Here is a 21555-nt window from a genome sequence, read left to right as displayed (position 1 = left end):
CTTTTGTCAGTGAGGTGGGCTCTGCGGTCTTCTTCAAAGGAGGTTGCTGCCTGCCGAACTGTGAGGCGCCAAGATGCACGATTTGAGGTATATCAGCCCACTGGCGGTGGTCAATGGGGCAGGCACCAAGAGATTTCTTTAGGCAGTCCTTGTACCTCTTCTTTGGTGCACCTCTGTCTCAGTGGCCAGTGGAGAGCTCGCCATATAACACGATCTTGGGAAGGCAATGGTCCTCCATTCTGGAGACGTGACCTATCCAGCGCAGGTCTTCAGCAACGTGGATTCGATGCTGTCGGCCTCTGCCATCTCGAGTACTTCGATGTTGGAGATTAAGTCGCTCCAATGAATGAATCCATAGCACAAGAAATCAGCAAGGTGTATGGTTACATTTGCAGCAAATCCAAACACAAGCTTGAGCACCCTCCAGCTTCCCACCATCTCCAATCAGAGCCAACCCCTCCCCCCCACAATCATTTCTCAGCTTTTTTTCTCTTGCCCATGAGGATCTCTTGCCTGTTGGCCTGTACTCCTCCCCCTGGTTTTTGCATCATCCTCCACCATCAAGATATAGACAAAAATTAATTTTTGCCTTTTGTACTCGCCATTAGATTTCATATCTGCAAATAAAGTACACAAATTTATTGATTTTCTTCCTGAAAAATACCTGTCAGAGCCTTTATATTATTTGCTTTGCTCCCTATTTTGAATCTACTCTCCTATTATCTTACTGAAAATTCTTGGCCTTACTAAACACTAATGTTCAGATCTTTCACCAAGATCTGCTTGGACCTGCTAACAAACAAGTCCATAATTGGAGTATTCCCAGAAATGGCTTAAGTGCAGCCTTCTGCCCAGCATCCATCAGCCCCAAATGTACTGCATGAGTGGTATTTAGCATTTTAAGTTCACCTGTAAAATGCCAAATCCTTCAGGTTTTCTATCATTCAGAATAGGCAAGCAGAAAAATACTACTCTGACTGATGGAATGGGATAAAAATCAGCTTCTTGGAAAAAAGGATATTTATTCCAATTATATCAGAAATAAAAATGCTGAAAATATCCAGCAGGCCAAAACGGCAACTGTGAAGAGAGGAAAATATGAGCAATATTACAGTTTTATGATTTTTTTGAACCATCGAGTTTAAAGGGCTAGAACGATATGGTCGCTTGTCTAGTTCAAAAGAAGGTCATAAAACTGTAATATTGCTCATTTTCCTCCCTTCACAGTTTGCATTAGATTTATGAGGCCAAAGACAGAGGGAAATAAAGCAGAACATACACGGTCATCAATTTGGTGGGGAGAAAACATGAAGGAAGGGGCTTTGTACAAGGTGTAGATAAAAGCAACCCACATGGCTCAAAGTTCTTGTCAGGGCTACTTAGACCTCCAGCTCAGTTGCGTTGACAATATTATTCATTGAACTGTGTAGAATCAGAAAAGATACTGATCCCATGTGATAAAAAGGCCACAGGTCATGACCATGAGACAATGCTTAGTGTGATTTTTATTAAGATTGAGGTAGAAAGTTTTTTTTCAAATTAGTGGAATAATTTCCAAAATGCAAAATTCTTGTAACCATTAAAAAAAATATGTTGGAGACCTTTTCACATTTCCATTGCTTATATTCATACACTCAAAATTAGATAGGATGTTTACCAGTACATTTGGTACTGAATTGCTGCAGCTCTTCATTTCTGCCACTAGATGGTAGGAGTATAGCAATTAATGTGAAGGACAGCAAAAACTGCAAAGATGATTTGCCAAATCATAAATAACACTTGGAGGAACATTCAACATTAAAATTATAGAAAGTGGCCTTACAAAACTATGCCAAATAGTCAAAGAAATGTTGGTTGTCATGTTGCAACAACAGAGCGCAGTGAACACAACTTTGCATTAGCACATTCTTATTTTCACATTCCACAAAAAAGTTTACAGCCACTGAATTACTCCTGAATTTTTGTTATTGTGTTGTTAGATCGGAATGTGACAGTGTATTACATGTGGGAAGCTCACATCATTGACTAGAAAATCTGCTTCAGTGATAAAAACAGAAACCAATCAATATCACTTGTTCCCACAATTTTATTTTTGACCTGAGACCAAGTGCAAATAGAAATTGAAAAGCTAGAAGGACAAGGCTTAATTTTAACTTGTTTACTATCTGACTTTTTCAGCTAACTAATGTATATTTCAGCAAACTCACAGTTAGTATGCTATTACAACACCAGCAACCTGGGTTCAATTCTACCGCTGCAAGGAATTTGTATGCTCCCTGATTCCAAGTGGGATTTCCAAGGTGCTCCAGTTTCCTCCTGAGTTTCATAGGACAACAGGGTTGGTAGGTTAATTGGTCACTTAGGTGAATTTGGGGAATCGGTGTTGTGGCCAGGAAACCCGTTACTGTGTTGTAGCTCCAAATTTAAAAATAAATTTGGTTGATTGTTCCTCCCATTCCCTGGCATCCAGTTCCAGCTAAAACAAGAACTGAAACAGATTCTACAGTTCTCATTTGTTTTTAAACCACTCAGAATTAACTGTCTTCTCACAGTTTTACCAGAACCATTTATTGCTGAAACAAAAAGCCATATTTTTTAATTCTGGTTTTCAAGTGAGTGTTTAACAATCCAATGAATTTTTAACCACCTAAAGAACATTTTGAAGTGTAGATATGGTCATGAAAAAGACCAGAGGCTTATCTAGATAAAATAGCACCTATGGCAAGCACTGAAATCACGCCCCTGTCTAAACAAACAAACAAATAAATAAATAAAGTCACGCAAAAAGTCGGCAGTTGGGCGATTTTCATGCACAATTAGGCTGGCGCTAACCTCTACACCAATCTTGCCACTCGACATCTTGTAAATTTCACGTTGCCCTGTGTTCATTACCTGCTGTTCCCAGCTGGAAACTGCAACTACCGCAGGCAAAATGGCTGTCTTCCTTACCCATAATCCCGTACGCAGCTGGAACCGCTCTGCCTTTTCCTGGTGCTGGCAGAGTGGTTCCAGCTGCATGGGGGATTATGGGTAATGAAGACGGCCATTCCTCAGTTTATCTGTGCCCAGAGACGTGAATATTTCAATTAAAAAATTAAACATCGCAGACAGAATCCTTTGAATTCTAAAATACAACCTTTTTGTCTTTTTAATTCTATGTAATTGTCTGTAATGTACACACTTTGTTTATGAATGCATTTTAACAATCTGTTCATTCACAAGATAACCCATATATGTGTGTGCAATACTGAACCATGTGAATATAAATTTTTAAAAATGGCTTTGCACAAGTGTAGAATACTACTTATTGTTATAAAAAGCCTTTTTATAACAACAGGTCGCTCCCATGAAAATCAGCTGCTGGCACTCATACTAAGCACAGAAATTCTAACAACACATCCACAAAAACCAATTATTTTACATGAATTATTGGCTGGGTCATTGGTTAAGACCACAGTGCCTCTTCAAATGGGGGCTGTGGGATCTAAGTCAGTGAAATTAGATACAGTTGGCAGTTCGGAAGACAAATGTTACATTGGCTATTCATCTCAGTAGCCCATTGTGCTATATGTAGAGGAGAGTCAGATTTCCAAGTAATTACATTTCTTAGCCACTGCTCAGACTATTTTAACAAATGAAATTTGGAATTTAGTCCCATCCTCTGAGGTATGATTGTGTTGATTACCACACTGAAGTCAATGGACAACAACCTGTGGAGTATGAAGCATCATTCTCTAGGTGGATCAAGACAGAGTGGAGGGTCAGGGCTATTCCATTGCCTGTGGATTGGTTTGGCTGATGGGAAAACAGGAATGGGTCCACTATCACTGTAAGTGCACTCTGATGTGCTCTATTATCAACGCTTCGTGATCATTTAGGCAGTGCCTCTGTATGGTAGGTCATTTAATCCAGCCACTGTCACTCTCTTGGGCACTGGGATAATGGTAACACCCTTGAATCCTTTGGGGACAATGTACTGCTGGAGTGAAACATTGAATATGTCTGTTAGGATCTCAGTCAGCTGGTCCACAGAGTCCACAGCTCCCAACTAGGTACGTTATCTGGTCCTGCTGCTTTGTGTGGGTTCACCTTGGATAGGATCCTTCTCACCTCAACTATGGGTTTGCAGCATACCTGTTCCTCAAGGGGAGTTGTGGGGGGGGGGGGGGGCCAGTGCCACACAGTTGTCTGTAGATCATCTGTACACAACCCTGCTTTGCCTTCCTCATTACCCGGGAAAGTTCTGCCCTTGCTGTCCTTAGTGCCACCTTATCACCTGAACTGAAAGCAGCATTCCGAGCTTGGAGTAGTGCATGGACCTCCGTGTCTAGCCATGGTCTCTTTTTTGTTCTGGCTGTGTAGTGTTTGGTCATTATGACATCCTCTATAGACTTGCCTATGCAGCTGGTCACTGTGCTTGTATACTCATTGATGTGGAGTTAACAAAAACATTTGAGAATAGACAGAGACATAGTTAATGCTTCAGTTTGAAGGCCTTTAATCAGAACAATAAAATCTTACAGATAAACATTTTTACATGAAAAGGCAAGAAAGGAAGGAGTAAGGCTGTTATTTAATCTCTTCTGCCTTCCAATCAATTATTCATAGCAAACAAAAACAAATTATCAAACAACAAAATCTAAAACTGAAGGGGTAAAAGAGAAACAGAATAGTTATCAATAGCAACAAAGGAGCTAAGAATATTTAAAATTGTTTAACTCAAACTTCAAGACCAAAAGGTGCCTCAACGGACAATAAGACTGTTTTCCCCCCACAATCTTTGGAATAGACTAGGAAGAGTGATCAGGTTGGATATCTATCTAATTTTTTTAACTCAAGAGTATGTAATTCAAAGTCAACTTCACTCAAACAGGTATAATAAGCCTACAATTGAAACAAATTAGTTTGATCCTCTAAATTACTTCAACATTTTTCCATATTTAAAGCAGAGAAAAACTACAAGTGGTGGAAATCTGACACAACAACAGAAGAGACTGCAAACTTATCTGGCAGTATTTGCAAAGTGAGAATCTGAAAATTTCAGGCTGATAATCCTTTATCATCACATCACCTTTTACATCACCTTTAACAAGTTCAAATCCTGTTTATCATCATCCAACTCTACATATACAACCAGACAAAACAGTGCTTCTTTAGACCACTGTGGACATACATTCATACACACAATACACAGGATATAATGATCAGATTTATGTATAAAGAAACAATACAAAATCGATACAATACAAAACAGTTTTAGAATAATTTACACAGGTAGAGGATTCTGTTCATCAATCTCATATCCTGCAGGAAAAGCTATTTCCCAGCCTGGCAGTCCTAATTTTGATACTCCTATATCCTCTTTCATGATGGTAGTAGGTCAAATATACTGTGTACTGGATAGAAAGGGTCATCAATAATTCTTTCAGCTCTATTTAAGTAATGCTTCCAGTAAATATTGCCAATAGAGCGAAGGGAGATTCCAATGCTTCTCAGCCGTTATTAAGTTCCTCTGTATCGACTTGCAGCCTGATGCTTTGCAGCGACCGTACCACACAATGATGCAACGAGACAGGACACTCTCAATTGTACTCCTGTAAAATGCTGCCAAGTTGGGAGCCAGTAGCCTGCCCTCCTCAGTCTCCTAAGGAAGTGGAGGTGCTGCTGTGCCTTCCTGACTAATGCACATCAAAGTACTTTCTGTTCTCTACTATCTCCACAATGAAGCCACTCATATGTAATGGAGTGTGGTCGACCTTCATCCTCCTGAAGTCTACAATCATCTCCTTTGTCTTGTCCATTTTGAGATTCTGGTGGTTGTTCTCGAACCATTTGACAAGCCTTCCATTCTCCTCTCTGTAAGCAGACTCATCATTGTTGCCGATGAGGCCAACTACTGTTGTGTCATCTACCAACTTGATGAGCCTATTTAACTGAATGAGGCTGCAGCATGGACAGTAGTGGGTTGAGCACATAGCCACAAGGCTCAGCGTGATGGGACTTGAGGTTTTGGTGCCAACCTGTAGTGACCGTGGTCATTCATCTTCCAGGATCCAGCTACAGAGAAGGGTGTTGAGTTCCATTGAGGACAGTTTATCCACCAGCCTCTGAGATATGATCGTATTGAACACTGAGCTGAAGTCAATGAACAACAGCCTGGTGTGCAAGTCATCATTGTCCAGGTGGGGCAAGATTGAGTGGAGGGTTAAGGCTACAGCATCATCTGTGGACCAGTTTGGATGGGTGGCACACAGTCTCTTCAATCTCACCTGTTAGCATCACTGCTAGATTGCTGACCAATAATAACCAAACCAAAATTCTAAATTTTGCATTAAATCGATTTTGGCATAAACTTCAGAAGAGCGCAAACAACAATTTGAACTTCACACAAAACTTCCTCCAGTTCATCAAATCCATCTAAACTTATTGCTCAGAAAGCCAGTCCACATACCAAAGGACTTAGCCACACACTCTCTGTTTTACTGTCAAGAGGTTCAACGGTATGAAGTTGCACACCAACAGGTTTAGAGTTTCTTTCCAGCAGTCCTCAAGTTCCTGAATGAACTTCACAATAGTGTCCGTGCGACCATTGCTATGTATTAATCGATATTTATATGTAATACTACACACAATAATGTGCTCTTTGCCCTTCTGTGTACTACTTGTGTGCATGCTAGAATGGACTTATTGGACAGCTCTAAATGTGAAATTGTAAAATCCTTTAAAAATGTGTGTTCCCCCCCCCCCCACCCCCACAACCTAACCATCTACCTCATTTTAAATGTCCAGTTTTATTAAGATGGAACCACTTTTTACTCAAGAGTTGGGTAAGTTTCTATAGGTTTCTCATTTTCTGACAATATTGGAGGTTGCTATTTAATAAGTCGATAATGATAATGAAGTTTATTTACATATACTGTACATTGTACAATGTACATATGCACTGAAATTCTTATTTGTTGCAGCTGAGCAGAAACTTCGTAAAAAAACTACAATCAAAACACTACAGAAACTACAATAGCATATTTAATTAAAAATAGACAAAAATATTCAGTTATCCACATGCAAAAGCAATGACAGCAATAGTGCAGACCAAGCAGATTCACAAAAAAAAAACACATCAATCCCATGTTTTTATTTCTGTAAATAATTCTTTCTCACATGCGAAATGACTTCACTGATTCTCCTTGCACCCATCTATTAATGGGGTAATTTACAGTAGCCAATTAGCCTACTAACAGCTCAACTTTTTTGAGACACGGGAGGCCAGCAATACACACAAAAGGAAACCCACTAGTTAGAAAACTCCATACATTACATTGAGATTAAATGTGATTAAACACAGGTCAGTCCAGTTGAGACCGCAACCAATGGCATTTCAATGAAATACTGAGGTACTGCTGCACTGTTGGAAGCTCCTCAGTTCAGGAAACACATTAACTACTCATGATTTCACAGCAATATTTTGCAGATCTTATATATTCTTACATAAATGTCATCTTTTATGTAGTACACCATAGATTTATTCACCTTGACTGGAGGGTTGATGATCACATAGCATAATGTAATGCACTCATGATGACTAAGCCAAGACTTAGCACGCAATTATTCCTCCAAAATCAACTTGCAATTCATCCCTGCTGAGAACTATGCAGAACCAAATTGATCGATATATGCAATAACAAAACAGTAAGTAGACAAGTGACATAATTCCCAGTGTGTGGAAAATGCCCCAAGACATCTAACAGACAAGTAAAATTTTCTCTTCCCCTCAAAAATATCTAAATTATATTGCACACAAGTTAATATAAACAAGACAAATTTCTCACACCCCTTACCTCTGTATGTCTTTGATGAAGTGCATTGTATTCTTTCTTGAGGTCAGACTCTCTCTCTTCTAACCTGCCAACTGGTGGTGGAGGTGGGAGGGGGGGGGGGGGGAGAAATGGAAAACTATTAGAATGCAAAGAGAAACTGCCAACACAAAATGCAGTTACCCTATAAAACCACAGAATCAATAATCAACAGAGAACAAAAATTTCCAGTTTTTTTTTACTTAAGTAGGAGAATAAAATAATAAACAAAACAACGTGCCACAATGAACATTTCAAAAATTGCTAAATGATTTCTACCTCTGCCTCATCTGTGGTCCACTTAAACCATGATCGTGGGAGAACAGTCGAACTTCACAAATGGATAAATAGGAATTTGTGATCTACCACACATATTCATTTAATAGTTGAGTTTTTGGGACCAATTTTTCACGTCAAATTGGAAGGGGGGAGGGTCAACTTGTAGATGGGTCGTACCTTTAACTGCGCTAAGTACCTGCATCAATTCAAGGAATTGGGAGCTCGGATGGCCAGAAGCAAGTTAAGATTAACCAATGAAATGCATTTAGTGAAAAAAAATTCTAGGAACTATTTATATACAGAATTCTCTTGACATGTTATAAATGTACTATTTTATGTATTGAATTTGGAATTATTTATAGGTCATATTTAACTTAATTTTGTTAACAAGCTTAAATGTCAGGTAAAATTAATGCATGTTATTAATATAATGTTGCAAATACAAATCAATGTCTCATACTAATCAAACAAGGACATTGATATGAAAAACAGCTGAAGACTTTCAGCGTATCATCTGTATATTCTGGTTAGTCAGCAAAGATGCTATGGTGATGACGGAGCAGAAGTCAGGAGAATTGTTAAAAGTTTAGGTGTGGTTTACAATGTACACCACACCTAAAGTTGACATACATCAACCACATTAGCAATAAACCTACTATCAGCTATTCACATTTATGTTACAGAGTACTGACAACAACTTGCAATCATTAAGTGGAGTATTAATATTTATGAACAATTGTGATTCTGGCATTGATTCCATTGGTATTGCCAATCTATAAATAAATTGCCACTCCAATTGCCACTTCCTGCCTGCTGGATAGTCCTCCAACCATACCAATACACAATTTGAGGCACCATGAGTTTTAACTTGCGTCTTAAGCAATTGTCAGGCATCACGTCAAATGCCTTTTTAAAGTTGAAATGTATTTTTGTTTTTCATCTATTCATTCTGGTCAAGACTTCTTCAAAAAGTCTTGAATTTGTCAGAGAGGACTCACACTTAATAATGGAAACTGGGTAAAAGGGTGAAAAATGTTGGGAAAATGTGAGGTTTGTCATTTCGGAAAAAAAAACAAAATACTATGTTGAGAGAAATTGCAGGAAATCATAGCAGAAACAGATTTTGAGGTTTTGAAGGACAAAGTCAGCAGGTAATAGGAAAGACTAATCAAATGTTGGACTTTCATTCAAGGGGATAGAGACTATAAAAGTTGTGAAGTCTTATAACTGCACAACTTTGAGTACTGTGAATGCTTACTCAAAATGCTTCTGAAAGGAATGTCATGGGAGGTGCTTTGAGGTGGTTCCCCAGTATAATCCTGGGGATTGTCCAATGAGGAAAGATTGAGGTTGTGACTAAGAAACTTAAGGGCTTTTCATGCAGTGATAAAGCCCGACTGTTCTCTGCCCTTACGTCAGGAGACTTGCCTCTATGAATGTGCTGTGGCCGGCTCCAAAGCACCGACTGCAATCCCTCTTGGGGAAGTTCTGCACCTCTGCCACCTAACATGAATGTGCAGTGGCTGGCTAGGAGCAGGCTGATGATGTCATGATGATGCTGTCAGCCCTTGACCCATCTCCCCCCTCTCTCCCACACTCACCCCTCTCCATGGACCCCCTCAGGGAAGGGGCGGTTGGCGGGAGCCATCAGGTCGGTGAGGGAGGGCATGGGAGCCGTCAGGGAAGAGGCCATTGGGGGGGCCGGTGTGGGCTGTGACAGCCTCACCGGCTGCTCCAGAACCTCACCAAGCTGCTCGTCAGTGGCTCAAAACGCTGCACAGAAACGGCCGCCTTCCCTACCCATAATCCCCCACGTAGCTGGAACTGTTCTGGGAAACACAGAGCAGATCCAGCTGCATGGAGGATTATGGGTAGGGAAGGCGGCCATTACTCTGCCATGTATTTAAGATGGGTGGCGCTATGGCACCAGTCGCCCCACCTCCATCAGCTCCGGAGGGTGCTACGAGGTGCTGCTCAACGTGAATGCAATGTAAGAGCAGCCTTTTAGGGCTGCTCCATGAAAGGTGAGTTTTATGTTTTCCCTCCGCGCTTGTAGCTGGCCTCCAGGTGGAGGTCTGTCATGAAGGGGCCTTTAGAAGAACAAGAAGGAATCTTATTGAAACATTCTTGGGAGTCTAAATAGGGTAAAATCTACACAGTCATCTTCTCTCGTGGAAAAATGCAGCACCACCAGCATCCAACACATTATTCTCTTCCATTTCCGCTACCTACATTGAGATCCAACCACTAGACACATCTTCCCCTCTCCGCTTTCTGCAAGGGTAATTCCCTCCATGTCTCCCTCATCCACTCATCCCTTCTCACGTGGTAATAATGTCTATTATGCAAATCCCTGTGATTTGCAAGAAGTACTACACCGCCACTTATATCTCCTTCCGCACCACTATTTGGGGCCCCAAACAGTCCCTGCAAGTGAAGCTCCCGATGTGGCCTCCTAAACATCGGGGAGACTAGACGCTGACTTGGAGATCAGCTCACTGAGGATCCAAAAGCTGCCACGGAATAGTAACAAACCTGCAATTTTAGCTAACATTACAGTTGCAGTTTCAAAATAAAAGTTTGCATTTAACTAACACTATCAAAAGCAATCAAGCAATTAGGACCCATTCATATTCTTGAGTCTGGACTCAGACATAGATCACATCAAATTTTCTTCCTCCTGAAGGAATCAATAACCAGATGGCAACAACAATCTGGCTGTTTCATGATTACCACCGTGTCATTTGCTCTATTTAATTGAATTTCAATTCCTCAAGTGCCATAGCGATATTTTAACTTGTGTCTAAGGTCAAGATCTATGCATGCACATTCAGGAACTCGACCACTGCTGTTCCTTCAAATGTTCCAGTCAACAGTGTTCTAATGTCAATTGACGTACTTGTATGATAAAAAATTTGAAAGATGAGATTAATTACACCAGTCATCCAAAAAGTGCTTCAGCAAGTATTAATCAAGAAAACAAAACTCTGTTTAAAGTCAAAACTAAAATGCTTTTCAACATGTAACTGCTTGTTTTTTTTGGTCAGACACTCTCTCCACCCTCCATTTCGTCGAGGTGGCCATGACTAATGTCAAAAGTAATTTCACAAAGCAGATGCACATTTTGCTATTATGGAGAACTAATAATCCCTTTAGATTTATCAAGGTTATAGCCAAACTGAATAATAATAGACATGGCAAGAGAATGTTCCTTCCTGACCCCCTCCAAATTGTATCATAGTGGAACAACCATTGAAACTGGAACAGAACCTTGAATCATTACTTCAGCTGTTCATCCATAACAGTCCAAGAAAAGTTCATTTATAGATTTAAACTATGAATTTTGGGATTGAAGAAAAGGTTGGACAGGTCTATGGATGAGAAGAAGATGGAGGGTTATGGGCATTGTGCAGGGAGGTGGGACTAGAGAGGGGTGTTTGGTTCGGTGCGGACTAGAAGGGCCTAATGGCCTGTTTCCGTGCTGTAAATTGTTATGTTATGTTATGAAAGGTCGCTTGCCAAACAACGCACATCTTTCAGCAGTTATGGTATTGCAGAAATTTGCCAACTCAACTTTACTGTGGACTGAGGAAGGAAGGGGAGGAAAAGAAGGGGTGGCAGAGACTGGGAAAAATGACAGCAATGGTATAATATTCTAACACTTTAGAGCACAAAGAAATATTGTTTACATCTTTAGATACAGAACATGCTCATGTTCACCCAGAAACATGAATGTTTGTGAAAGCCATCCAGCCCTAATGTAGATCATTGTCATTCAACTACATAATAGTCAAAGGCTTTTTCAAGAATCCTGCAGTCTGTCCTGTCAGAAATGTTTATGTTGCAATTAGAACCCCTCTAATTCTTCCAAATGTTCATGATTACAAACTGTCAAGCTAATCTCTTATCATACATCAGTTTCAGCACCCAAGAAAACCGACCTCACCTCAGCAGCTGACCTCTAAAAATCAGACTTTCAAATCCCTCGAAGAAGAATCACAGCCAAAGATGTCCTCCTCCGCCAAGACTTGGTCTGATTTCCCACCTCTCAGCAGGCGAAGATACAATTCAGCCAAGAAGAGTAGGAATAATCAGACTTACAGACAGGAAAATGATTTGGGATTCTGCTGAATCCACATTTCAAAGAATCATTCCTCACCAGGAGTTCTTCCACCATTGTTTTTATCTGATCCAGATTCTAATATCTGCAGTCTCATCTGTCCGAGTCATCATTTTTAACCAAAACCTTCCCCGAGATGTGACATTCACATTAGTTATCAGCTTCAGCAAGAGTGACAAAAAGATAATTTACCAAACCCACCCCCATATGTATTTCTCACCCTTGTTGTGATTGTCTTCAATGTCCTGTGTAAATGTGGTAAGTTTAGTCTTAATGTTAAATGTTGAGAGTGGGAGGCGGGGGGGTGGGGTGGGGGTGGAGCTTGAACGTTGCAGAAAACTTGGTATAGAAAATTGTAAATTGTAGTCAATGCTGACTGTTAACATCGACACTGATAATGTTGATAATTGAGTTTAAGTTTGGAAAATCATAAAATATATTAAAAAAGATAATTTGCCAAGACCTTCAGATATTAGGCAAGAGCTTCCTGGGTTTACAATGACTACATCCAAGTCTGTTTGATTCTGTAGCCCCTAGAAAGAAATTGGTCTGTGATGAGGTAGCCAATATAAGATATGTGGGTTTGACATTTCTATATAATCAATTTCATCTAAAAAGTAACTGAGAACATGTACACCAGCAAAGAAAGCTAATCAAAGGGCATCAAGTTTTATGAGAGCTATACAAATAAGCCAACACAAATGCTGACAGCAAGAGGGGTTGAAAAAAGAATCTTAAGCAACAGATTCTGCTTTTGCTTTAGTGAATTCACATTGCTCAAAATGAAAATACAAACGTAATCAAGTAATAATCATTGTTGGGAGGGGTCACATGATCGAGCAGTGGCCAGTAGGGTAAAACCAGCCCTCTTCGGAAAAAAGTCAAGAAAAGTCAAAGCTTAACAAATATAAAGTATGAAATAGAAGATAAAGTTGCAGAGAAGAGAAAGAAGATGGCACCCAAGAAAGAAAAAGTAAAAACAATGAGGAAAAAAAGAAGTCACCAGGAAAGAAAGAAGAAAGGCTTACCTGTACAAAGGAACAGGGAGCCATAGTGGCGAAGAGTGCCCGATCTCTGAGGTTGGTGCCGGCCCCATGGAGTCGCGACCCCCCCCGACCAGTGGACTGCAAAAATGGCTCTCTGAGCCAAACAAAAGTGTGCAACCGCACAATCAAAGGTAAAAAGAAACACCGACAGGAGGGGGGCTCAGCCGAGGAGCAGGCAACCACGCCGCGACCAGCTGAAGGACGCCCGACACCAGGGCTCTCAGCTGGAAGATAAGGAAGGCGGCAGGAGAGGGAGTGAGGAACCAAACGAGGAAGAAAGTCGACGGGCTGAACGGCAAGAGGAGCAGCAGCAGGAGGCCTGACAGATGAACAGATCAGGAGGGGAGGATCAACAACAAGAGGCCCAGCAAGAAAGTGATATAAGCAACTCATTAGGAGAATCAGAAGACACAGATACAAAGAAGAGAAGAAGAAGATACAAACACAGGTACAGACACAGAAGAAGAGGAAGAAGAAGACCAAGATCTTCACAGAGAAATAGAAGGTAAAACAGATGGACAGAATATAGATAAAGCTTTTTTTCCCCAAGAACAAATGAGAGCATTAAAAGAATGGTTGTCATTACAATTTAGTGCAATTAAAAGAAAAATGAAAAGAACAGAAGATAAAATGCAAAGTTTAGAACGGGTCATGACAGAAATAGGGAAAAAGAGTAGAAAATGTGGAAGAACGAGAAACGGCTGTAGAAATGGAAGTAAATGATGGAGGAAAATTGGAAGAAAGTGACAAAAAAAATAAAAGAGGCACAAGAGTTGTTATCTCTGAAAATTGATATGTTGGAAAATTATAGTAGGTGAAACAACAAAAAAAAGTGGGCCTGAAGGAGGGTGAAGAAGGCTCAAACATGAAGGAATTTATAAAAGGATGGATCCCAAAGATCCTGGGAATGACAGAAATGCAGGAAGAAATGGAAATAGAAAGGGTACATAGAGCACTAGCTCCGAAACCACAGACACATCAAAAATCAAGATCTATCTTAGTAAAATTTTTGAGATATACGACAAGAGAAAATATATTGGAGCAGGAAGATAATAAACCATTGGAATACAAGGGTCAAAAACTATTTTTTTACCCAGACATAAGTTTTGAACTCTTAAAGAAGAGAAAAGAGTTTAATACAGCAAAATCGATTCTATAGAAAAAGGTTATAAATTCATGTTAAGACATCCAGCTGTGCTTAAAATATTTATACCCAGGGAGCAAAACAGACTGTTCTCGGATCTGGAGGAAGCACAAGAATTCGCAGAGCGTTTGCAGGATAGAAGGAGAGATGAAGAGATGTAATAAGAATGCTGATGAAGTATATATAAAGATGTAAAAACAATGTATATGTAAATAACTATAGAGGGAAAAGAGAGGGGAAGGAAGGAAGTAAGGGCAAAAAAAAGGGAGAGCTTTGTTATATGTGTAAAAAAAGTGTTTTCTGGGCAGAGGGGGGGGAAAAGAGAGAATATCCGTCACTGAGAAATCAGTTGATGCTTGCGACCAAGATCGCAACCAAATGGAAAGGTAAGTTGTGGTTGCCCGGCAAGGGATAAGGGGCAACTCAGAGAGTGGGGGCCATTTGGGGTTAAGGTAATATTGGGTGGGGGAATTGTTGGAGTATTTTATGTTTTAAATGTGTTGTCATACATTGAGTTTAAAAAGGGAAAACTGAGAGATGAAAATGGGAATGGAGGTGGTGAGGAAGCGGAAAAGAGGTGTAAACAAGATATAAGACGGCCACGTTGAACTATATGACTATAAACATTAATGGAATACATAACCAAATTAAAAGGAAGAGAGTATTAAATTTACTGAAAAAAGAAAAAAAATAGATATAGCATTTGTGCAGGAAACCCATCTCACTGAAGTGGAACTTTAGACTGGGTAGGATACATAGCGGCCGCATCATATAATTCAAAAGCTAGAGGTGTAGCCATATTAGTTAACAATAAACACAAGGTCACACATGATACAGTATAATTGGTTACACAAGTTATATATCACTCCTCAAAAATTAAAAGAATGGGATCCAACATTATCAGATAGATGTTATTCCTGTAAGAAGGAAATGGGAACAACAATACATACACTTTGGGCATGTATGAAAGCGAATACGCTTTGGGAAGACCTAAATCAGATATTAAATAAAATCACAAAAAATAACATACCAAAAAATCCAGAGATCGATCTTTTAAGTAACATAAGAAGGAATGAATTAGGCCTCAAATTGGATAAAGCGCAAAAAAGATTCATTATGATAGCCTGAGCAGTAGCAAAAAAGTGTATAATGTTAACTTGGAAAATGGAATACAGCAATGGTACATGGAAATGAATAAATATATTCCATTGGAAAAAATAAAATACAATTTAAAAAATAAAGTCACATTATTTGAACAAATTTAAGGGTCAATAAACTTAAGTTAGATCAATAACTTGATTCACAAATAATTAATCTGCCGAAGGAACTCCGTTTTAGTGCGAAAAAAGAATGGACGACATTTAGGTCAGAACCATTCATCAAGTTCCTCCAGCAGCTCATGTGCGCTCCAGATTTGAGCATCTGCAGTCTCCTGTGTATTTACAACTTGTTTCATTAGCTATTTTAAACATTCTAAATTTATTTAATCCCTGAATCACAAACAAGACTTTGACACTTTCTAATTACATCTTACAATGTGATAGGCAACATTCTCCACAGAACTGTAACAATTCATAATGGCCACCTGGCCACCCATTTCAATTATCCATCCTATTCCCTTGTTGACATGTCTGTCCATGGTCTCATGTACTACCAGACTGAGACCACCTGTTAATTAGAGCAACAATACCTCGTCTTCCAACTGGGGACCCTCCAACTAGATAACTTCTCTGGCTATTTAAAAAAAACCCATCCCATGCTTCCCTGTCTCCATTCCCTGTCTCTTTTCGCACAGATATGATAAATCCTACCTAGTCCCTTATCACATCCAATTAACACCTTTTGTTGGTCTGGATTCCTCCCCCATTGTTTGAATTCTGAGACTTTCTGGTACATCCTGCTCCTGCCTTTTCTGATTTTTCCTTCAAGAAGGGCTCAGGCCCAAAACGTTAGCAATATACCTTCGTCTCCGATGGATGGTGAAAAAAACCAGCCGAGTTCCTCCAGCATTTCAGTGAGTTTACTACAATCACACCGTTTGTACTGTTACGAGCCCAGAGGAACAATAAACCCAGCAGCAGTAGATATTCAACAAGTCAAATGGTTACTTAAACAAAAGATGCTTTTATTTATCTTTAAACATGAAAACAGAACCAAACTTTAACTTATCTATTATTAACTTATCCTAACTTAACCCCCTTCTAATTCTAAGTGCACGTGTATGTAATGTGTGTGTAAGTTCAGAAAAGTTCTTTGATTTTCAGTCCAATCTCACTTCTCATTCCTCCAAGTTCACTGGTTGCAGACAATTCTTAGACTGCGCACAGAATTTAACATGTATAAAGTTCACCAGGCTTTGGTGCTCTTAAGGTAAATGGTTACCGCACAGGAAGATGTGTTGTTCTCGGACATCCGCAACTGATGTACTTCCATCAGTCACCTCAGTGTCTTGCTGACGAAACTTGCTCCGTCAGGGTTCTCCAGATGATAACCTCTTTCTTTCAGGTCACCACAGAGTTCTTTTCTGTTTCTCTTATTCCAAGTGAAATATTAGACAGCCAGTCCTCTCCTCTTTCATGAACCACAAGGGCTGTGACTAGGCCATCGTCCACATTGGGGCTTCTTGCCAGCTTTTCCTGTTTCAGTTCCAGCTGCTCTTGCTGGCTGAAACACTGAAACATAGTCAGAGTTTTTCTCTCACACTCACACACTCCGAGACTGAGAGAAAGCCTGTTGACTCTCTCTGCTTGCAAAACCACATGACCCTCTTACAGACAATAACTCTCCTGCAGACAATAGCTATATACTCTGACACAGTAGCCTATAACACCAAGCCAAAGATCTGAATTAGAATCTATTGTCATGAACAAGTCATGAAATTCGGTGTTTAGCGGCAGCATCGTAGTGCAAACATTTATATAAACTACATTCACACCTACAAATAAAATAAAAACTACGGCAGTATCTTTGGCTCATTGATTATTAAGTAATTTGACGGCAGCAGGGATGAAGTTGTCCTTGTGCCGCTGAGTGAAGAGGGCATAGCCTGGGTGATGAGGGTGACCTCCAGTGGAGGACGGCTACAAGTGCGGAGGAAAAACATAAAACTTACCTTTCATGGAGCAGACGGCATCATCAGCCGGGTCCTAACCCGCCACTTTCAGCAGCTGTACATTCATATGGGGTGGTGGAGTGCAGTGTTCTGCCGATTATCCTTCCCCGAGAGGGATTGCAGTCAGCACCTTGAAGCCGGCTCTGGCACATTCAAGAAGGTAAGTCTCCCGACGCAAGGGCAGAGAACCTCTGCCTTTACAGTTGAGCTTTTTCTTTGCATGAAAGGTCTTTGAGGACAGAGGCTGCTTTTTTAAGACACCGATTCATGTAGATGCCCTCCGTGGAGTGGCCTGGTGCCTGCGATGTTACAGGCGGAGTTAACAACCCTCTGGAGTTTATTCTTGTCCTAAGGTTAGCATCTCCATAACAGTCCGTGATGCAACCAGCCAGAATGCTCTCCATGGTACACCTGTAGAAGTTTTTGAGTCTTTGGTGACATACCAAACCTCCTCAGACGCCTCACAAAGTATAGCCACTGGCCAGCTTTCTTTGTGATTGCATCAACATGGAGGCTCCAGGACAGATCCTCAGAGATGATGACACCCAAGAATTTGAAGTTCTTGACCCTGTCCACTAATGAGCCTTCCAAGAGGACTGGGTCGTGTTCCCCTGATTTCCTCCTGAAGTCCACAATCATCTCATTGGTTTTGCTGATGTTGAGCACAAGGTTGTTGTCGTTACACCATTGAACGAGCTGATCTATCTCTGTCCTGCACACTTCCTCGTTGCTGTTTGTGACTCTGCCGACAACTGTGGGGTCATTAGCAAATTTGTAGATAGCATTGGAATTGTGCCTGGCCACAGAGTCATTGGTGTATAATGAGTAGAGCAGTGGATCTGTGTTGATGATCAGTGAGGAGGAGACGTTGTTTCCAATTCGTACTGACTGTGGGCTTCTGATGAGGAAGTCAAGGATCCAGTTGCAGAGTGAAGTACAGAGGCCCAGAATTTGTAGCTTTTTGACCAGCACTGAGGGAATAATGGTGTTGAAGGATGAACTGTAGTCAATGAAGAGCAGCCATATGTTTGAGTTGCTATTTTTGAGGTGATCCAGAGCTGAGTGGAGAGCCAACGATATTGCGTCTGCTGTGGAGCAATTGTGACAATAGGCGAATTGAAGTGGGTCCAAACCTTTGCTTAGGTACATGTTAGTTCTGGCCATGACCAGCCTCTCAAAGCATTTCATCACAGTGGAAGTTAGTGCTACTGGGCAATTGGAAGCAGTCGATGAGGCAGCTCACACTATTCTTCTTGGGTACTGGGATGATGGATGTCCTTTTGAAGCAGGTGGGAACCTCTGACTGCAGCAATGAAAGATTGAAAATGTCCGTGAACACTCCGGCTAGTTGGATGGTGCAGATTTTCAGTACCCTGTCAGGTAATGCCATCAGGGCCTGATGCCTTGCAAGGGTTCACCTTCTTGAATGAAGTTCTGACGTCGTCCTCAGAGACCAATATCATGGGGTCCTCAGCCTTTGCAAGGATTCTAGTAGGCACTGTTTGGTCCTCCTCAAAATGGGCATAGGTATTCAGCTCATTGAATAATGAAGCATCACAACCATCTATGGTGTTTGCCCCACTTTAAAGGCTGTAATGACCTGCACTTCCTGCCAGAGCTGGCATGTATCTGTCGCTGTCTCTAGTTTTCTCTGGAAATTCCACTTTGCTTCAGACAGGCCTTCCACAAGCCGTATCCGAGATTTAGATTCCTGGCCTTAAATGCCTTGATTTCACTCTCAACAGGTTGCAAGTCCTCTGATTCATCCAAGGTTTCCGGTTGGGAAACACCCGGTATGTTTGTGTGGGCATACACTCATCCAAGCAGGGCTTGATGAAGTCGGTGACACCTGTTCCCTATTCATTCAAGTCGATGGATCGGTCCTTGAATATGTTCCAGTCCATCAATTCAAAATAGTCCTGCAGACACTCTTCCTCCTCCCTTAACCATACTTTCACCATCTTCACCACTGGTCTTCAGTCTCTGCTTGTTTGCCGGGAGTAGAAGTACAGCCAGGTGATCAGACTTTTTTAAATTTATTTTTGATTTTCAAAGACCCGCATAAATTCAAGCAACAATACACTTTCTTACAAAACGTGTATAACACACTGAGTCTGCTTTGCCCCCTCCCCCTATGCCCAATACAACCAAGAATAAAGTGATATAAATTATACAAATACAAAGAAAAAAATGTGTCATATTTCCTCCTTAAATTGTAAATGATTTTCTCCAGGGGAATGCAACTCTGCCTTTCCATATTCCATCGTGTAATGTTTAGTTGGGAGTTGGACTTCCACGTGACCACTGTTCACTTTCCGGCTACTGTCAAGGTGACTTTCACTAACTGAATTTGGTACTTGGACAGTTTTAAAAAAAAAAAACATGTCCATAATGTTACCCAGAAGATACAACTCCAGATCCTGTGGAAAATCCACTTTTGTGATTTTTTTCAAAATGGCTCCCAGGTCCTCCCAGAAGGATCTCACCTTTGTGCACAGTCAGGTTGAGTGGATAAAGGTTCCAATTTCCACACCTAAAGATTTCTGATTTAGATTTATGTAATTTTTGTGGGGTGAGGTACAGTTGATGCAAGAAATTGTACTGCACCAACCTGTACCTGGCATTAATAACAGCTGTCATGCTGTCCAGACACAGATCTAACTAGCACTGCTCATGGATTGTTGTGCCCAAGTCTGACTCCCACTTTTCCCTCAACCTGTGTAAGCCCGGGTTCAGGCCATCACTTTGGAATACGCAGTACATCATAAAAATAAACTTGCGCACTTTCTCCTTCAAATTAGAATTTCCATGTCACTACATGAGCAGGGTCATAAATGGTCCCAATAGTTGCTGATAGCAGAAAAATTAGACAATTCATCTTTATTCCTCAACTGCTCGAATGACATGAACTGCCCTCGCTTATAACAATCCTTGATACACCTGATCCCTTTCTGGCATCAGGTATCCAGGATCTTATTGTCCAGAGTCAAAGGTATTAAGTTGTTCTGGGTCAAGGGCATTTTGGGAGATATCCCCACCCTCAATCCAATATATTGATTTATTCTTTGCCATGTCTGAAGTACATGCTTTAGGGTTGGAATTATCAGTTTTCTTTGACATTAGTGTCCCATTTATCTATAAACTCCCCTGCTATCTTTTCACCTACCATCTGTAATCCAATTGAGCCCAAGACGGGCTCCTTCCTCGATAAACTTTGCCTGGGTTGCTCAATAACCTTTTTTTAATCTGGCAATTTTAAATAACCCAATTTGTAATCTCAAGTCAACTTTTCCATGGAGATTCTAGCCACTTTACCATTCCACAGGAACTTTCTGACACATCTGTTGAGCATTTTAAAGAAGCCCTGGGGCAACAGATTTGGTAACGAATGAAAAAGATATTGTAGCCTTGGCATCACCTTCATTTTAACAGTTGACTCTGCCCACAAAGCTATGGGCAGCTACCAAGGTCCTCCTTAATCTTCCAGAGCAAAGCAAGATAATCGAGTTTGGCCAGGTGATCAAACTTGCTGAAGTGTGGTTGGGGTATGGTTCAGTAGATGGTGCCATTAGAAATAGATGATAAAAAGCATCAGTACTAGCTTGAGGTACCATTTTAAAAGATGAGAGAGATGAAAAGGTAAGGCAAGAAGATTCTGGAATCATGGGTCTACAAAGTGAAGTGGCACCAATGACAAGACATAGGCACTGTTGTGCAAATGCCAAGTTCTCAGACAGGTCAAACAGCACAAACAATGGCAGGCTTTTTGAGTGCCGACATGACACCACAATTGGAAAATTCACATGAAGTAATGTTTTGTACTTTCCAAACAAAAAACTTGATCTCTGCTTACAAAAGAAGACCACCTGACTGACACCTCTTCATCGCTGCTGCTGGACCCGACACTTCCTCGCTGCTGGTCCGCTACTACAGTCTTGGCTCTTGCCTGGGAGCCCGAGGCAACTTCTTCAATATGGACAGCACCACACCGATGCTGAGAA

General features: G+C 40.8%; 1 protein-coding gene across 6 annotated transcripts in view; it reads right to left on the bottom strand.

The window, feature by feature from the left end:
• The window catches only part of LOC138759450 (C-Jun-amino-terminal kinase-interacting protein 4-like), a 159195-nt gene that overhangs the window by 104736 nt on the left and 32904 nt on the right, over positions 1 to 21555 (bottom strand). For all 6 annotated transcript variants that reach the window (XM_069929905.1, XM_069929903.1, XM_069929904.1 and 3 more), the window contains exon 3: positions 7839 to 7909. In XM_069929905.1, coding sequence (XP_069786006.1) covers positions 7839 to 7909 — 71 coding nt within the window. The remainder of the gene's footprint in view (positions 1 to 7838; positions 7910 to 21555) is intronic.

This window comes from Narcine bancroftii, chromosome 3, assembly GCF_036971445.1.
Source record: "Narcine bancroftii isolate sNarBan1 chromosome 3, sNarBan1.hap1, whole genome shotgun sequence".
In the NCBI taxonomy this organism is placed as follows: domain Eukaryota; kingdom Metazoa; phylum Chordata; class Chondrichthyes; order Torpediniformes; family Narcinidae; genus Narcine; species Narcine bancroftii.
The sequence above is the reverse complement of the archived record's forward strand: the minus strand, read 5'-3'. Positions and strand labels throughout refer to the sequence as shown.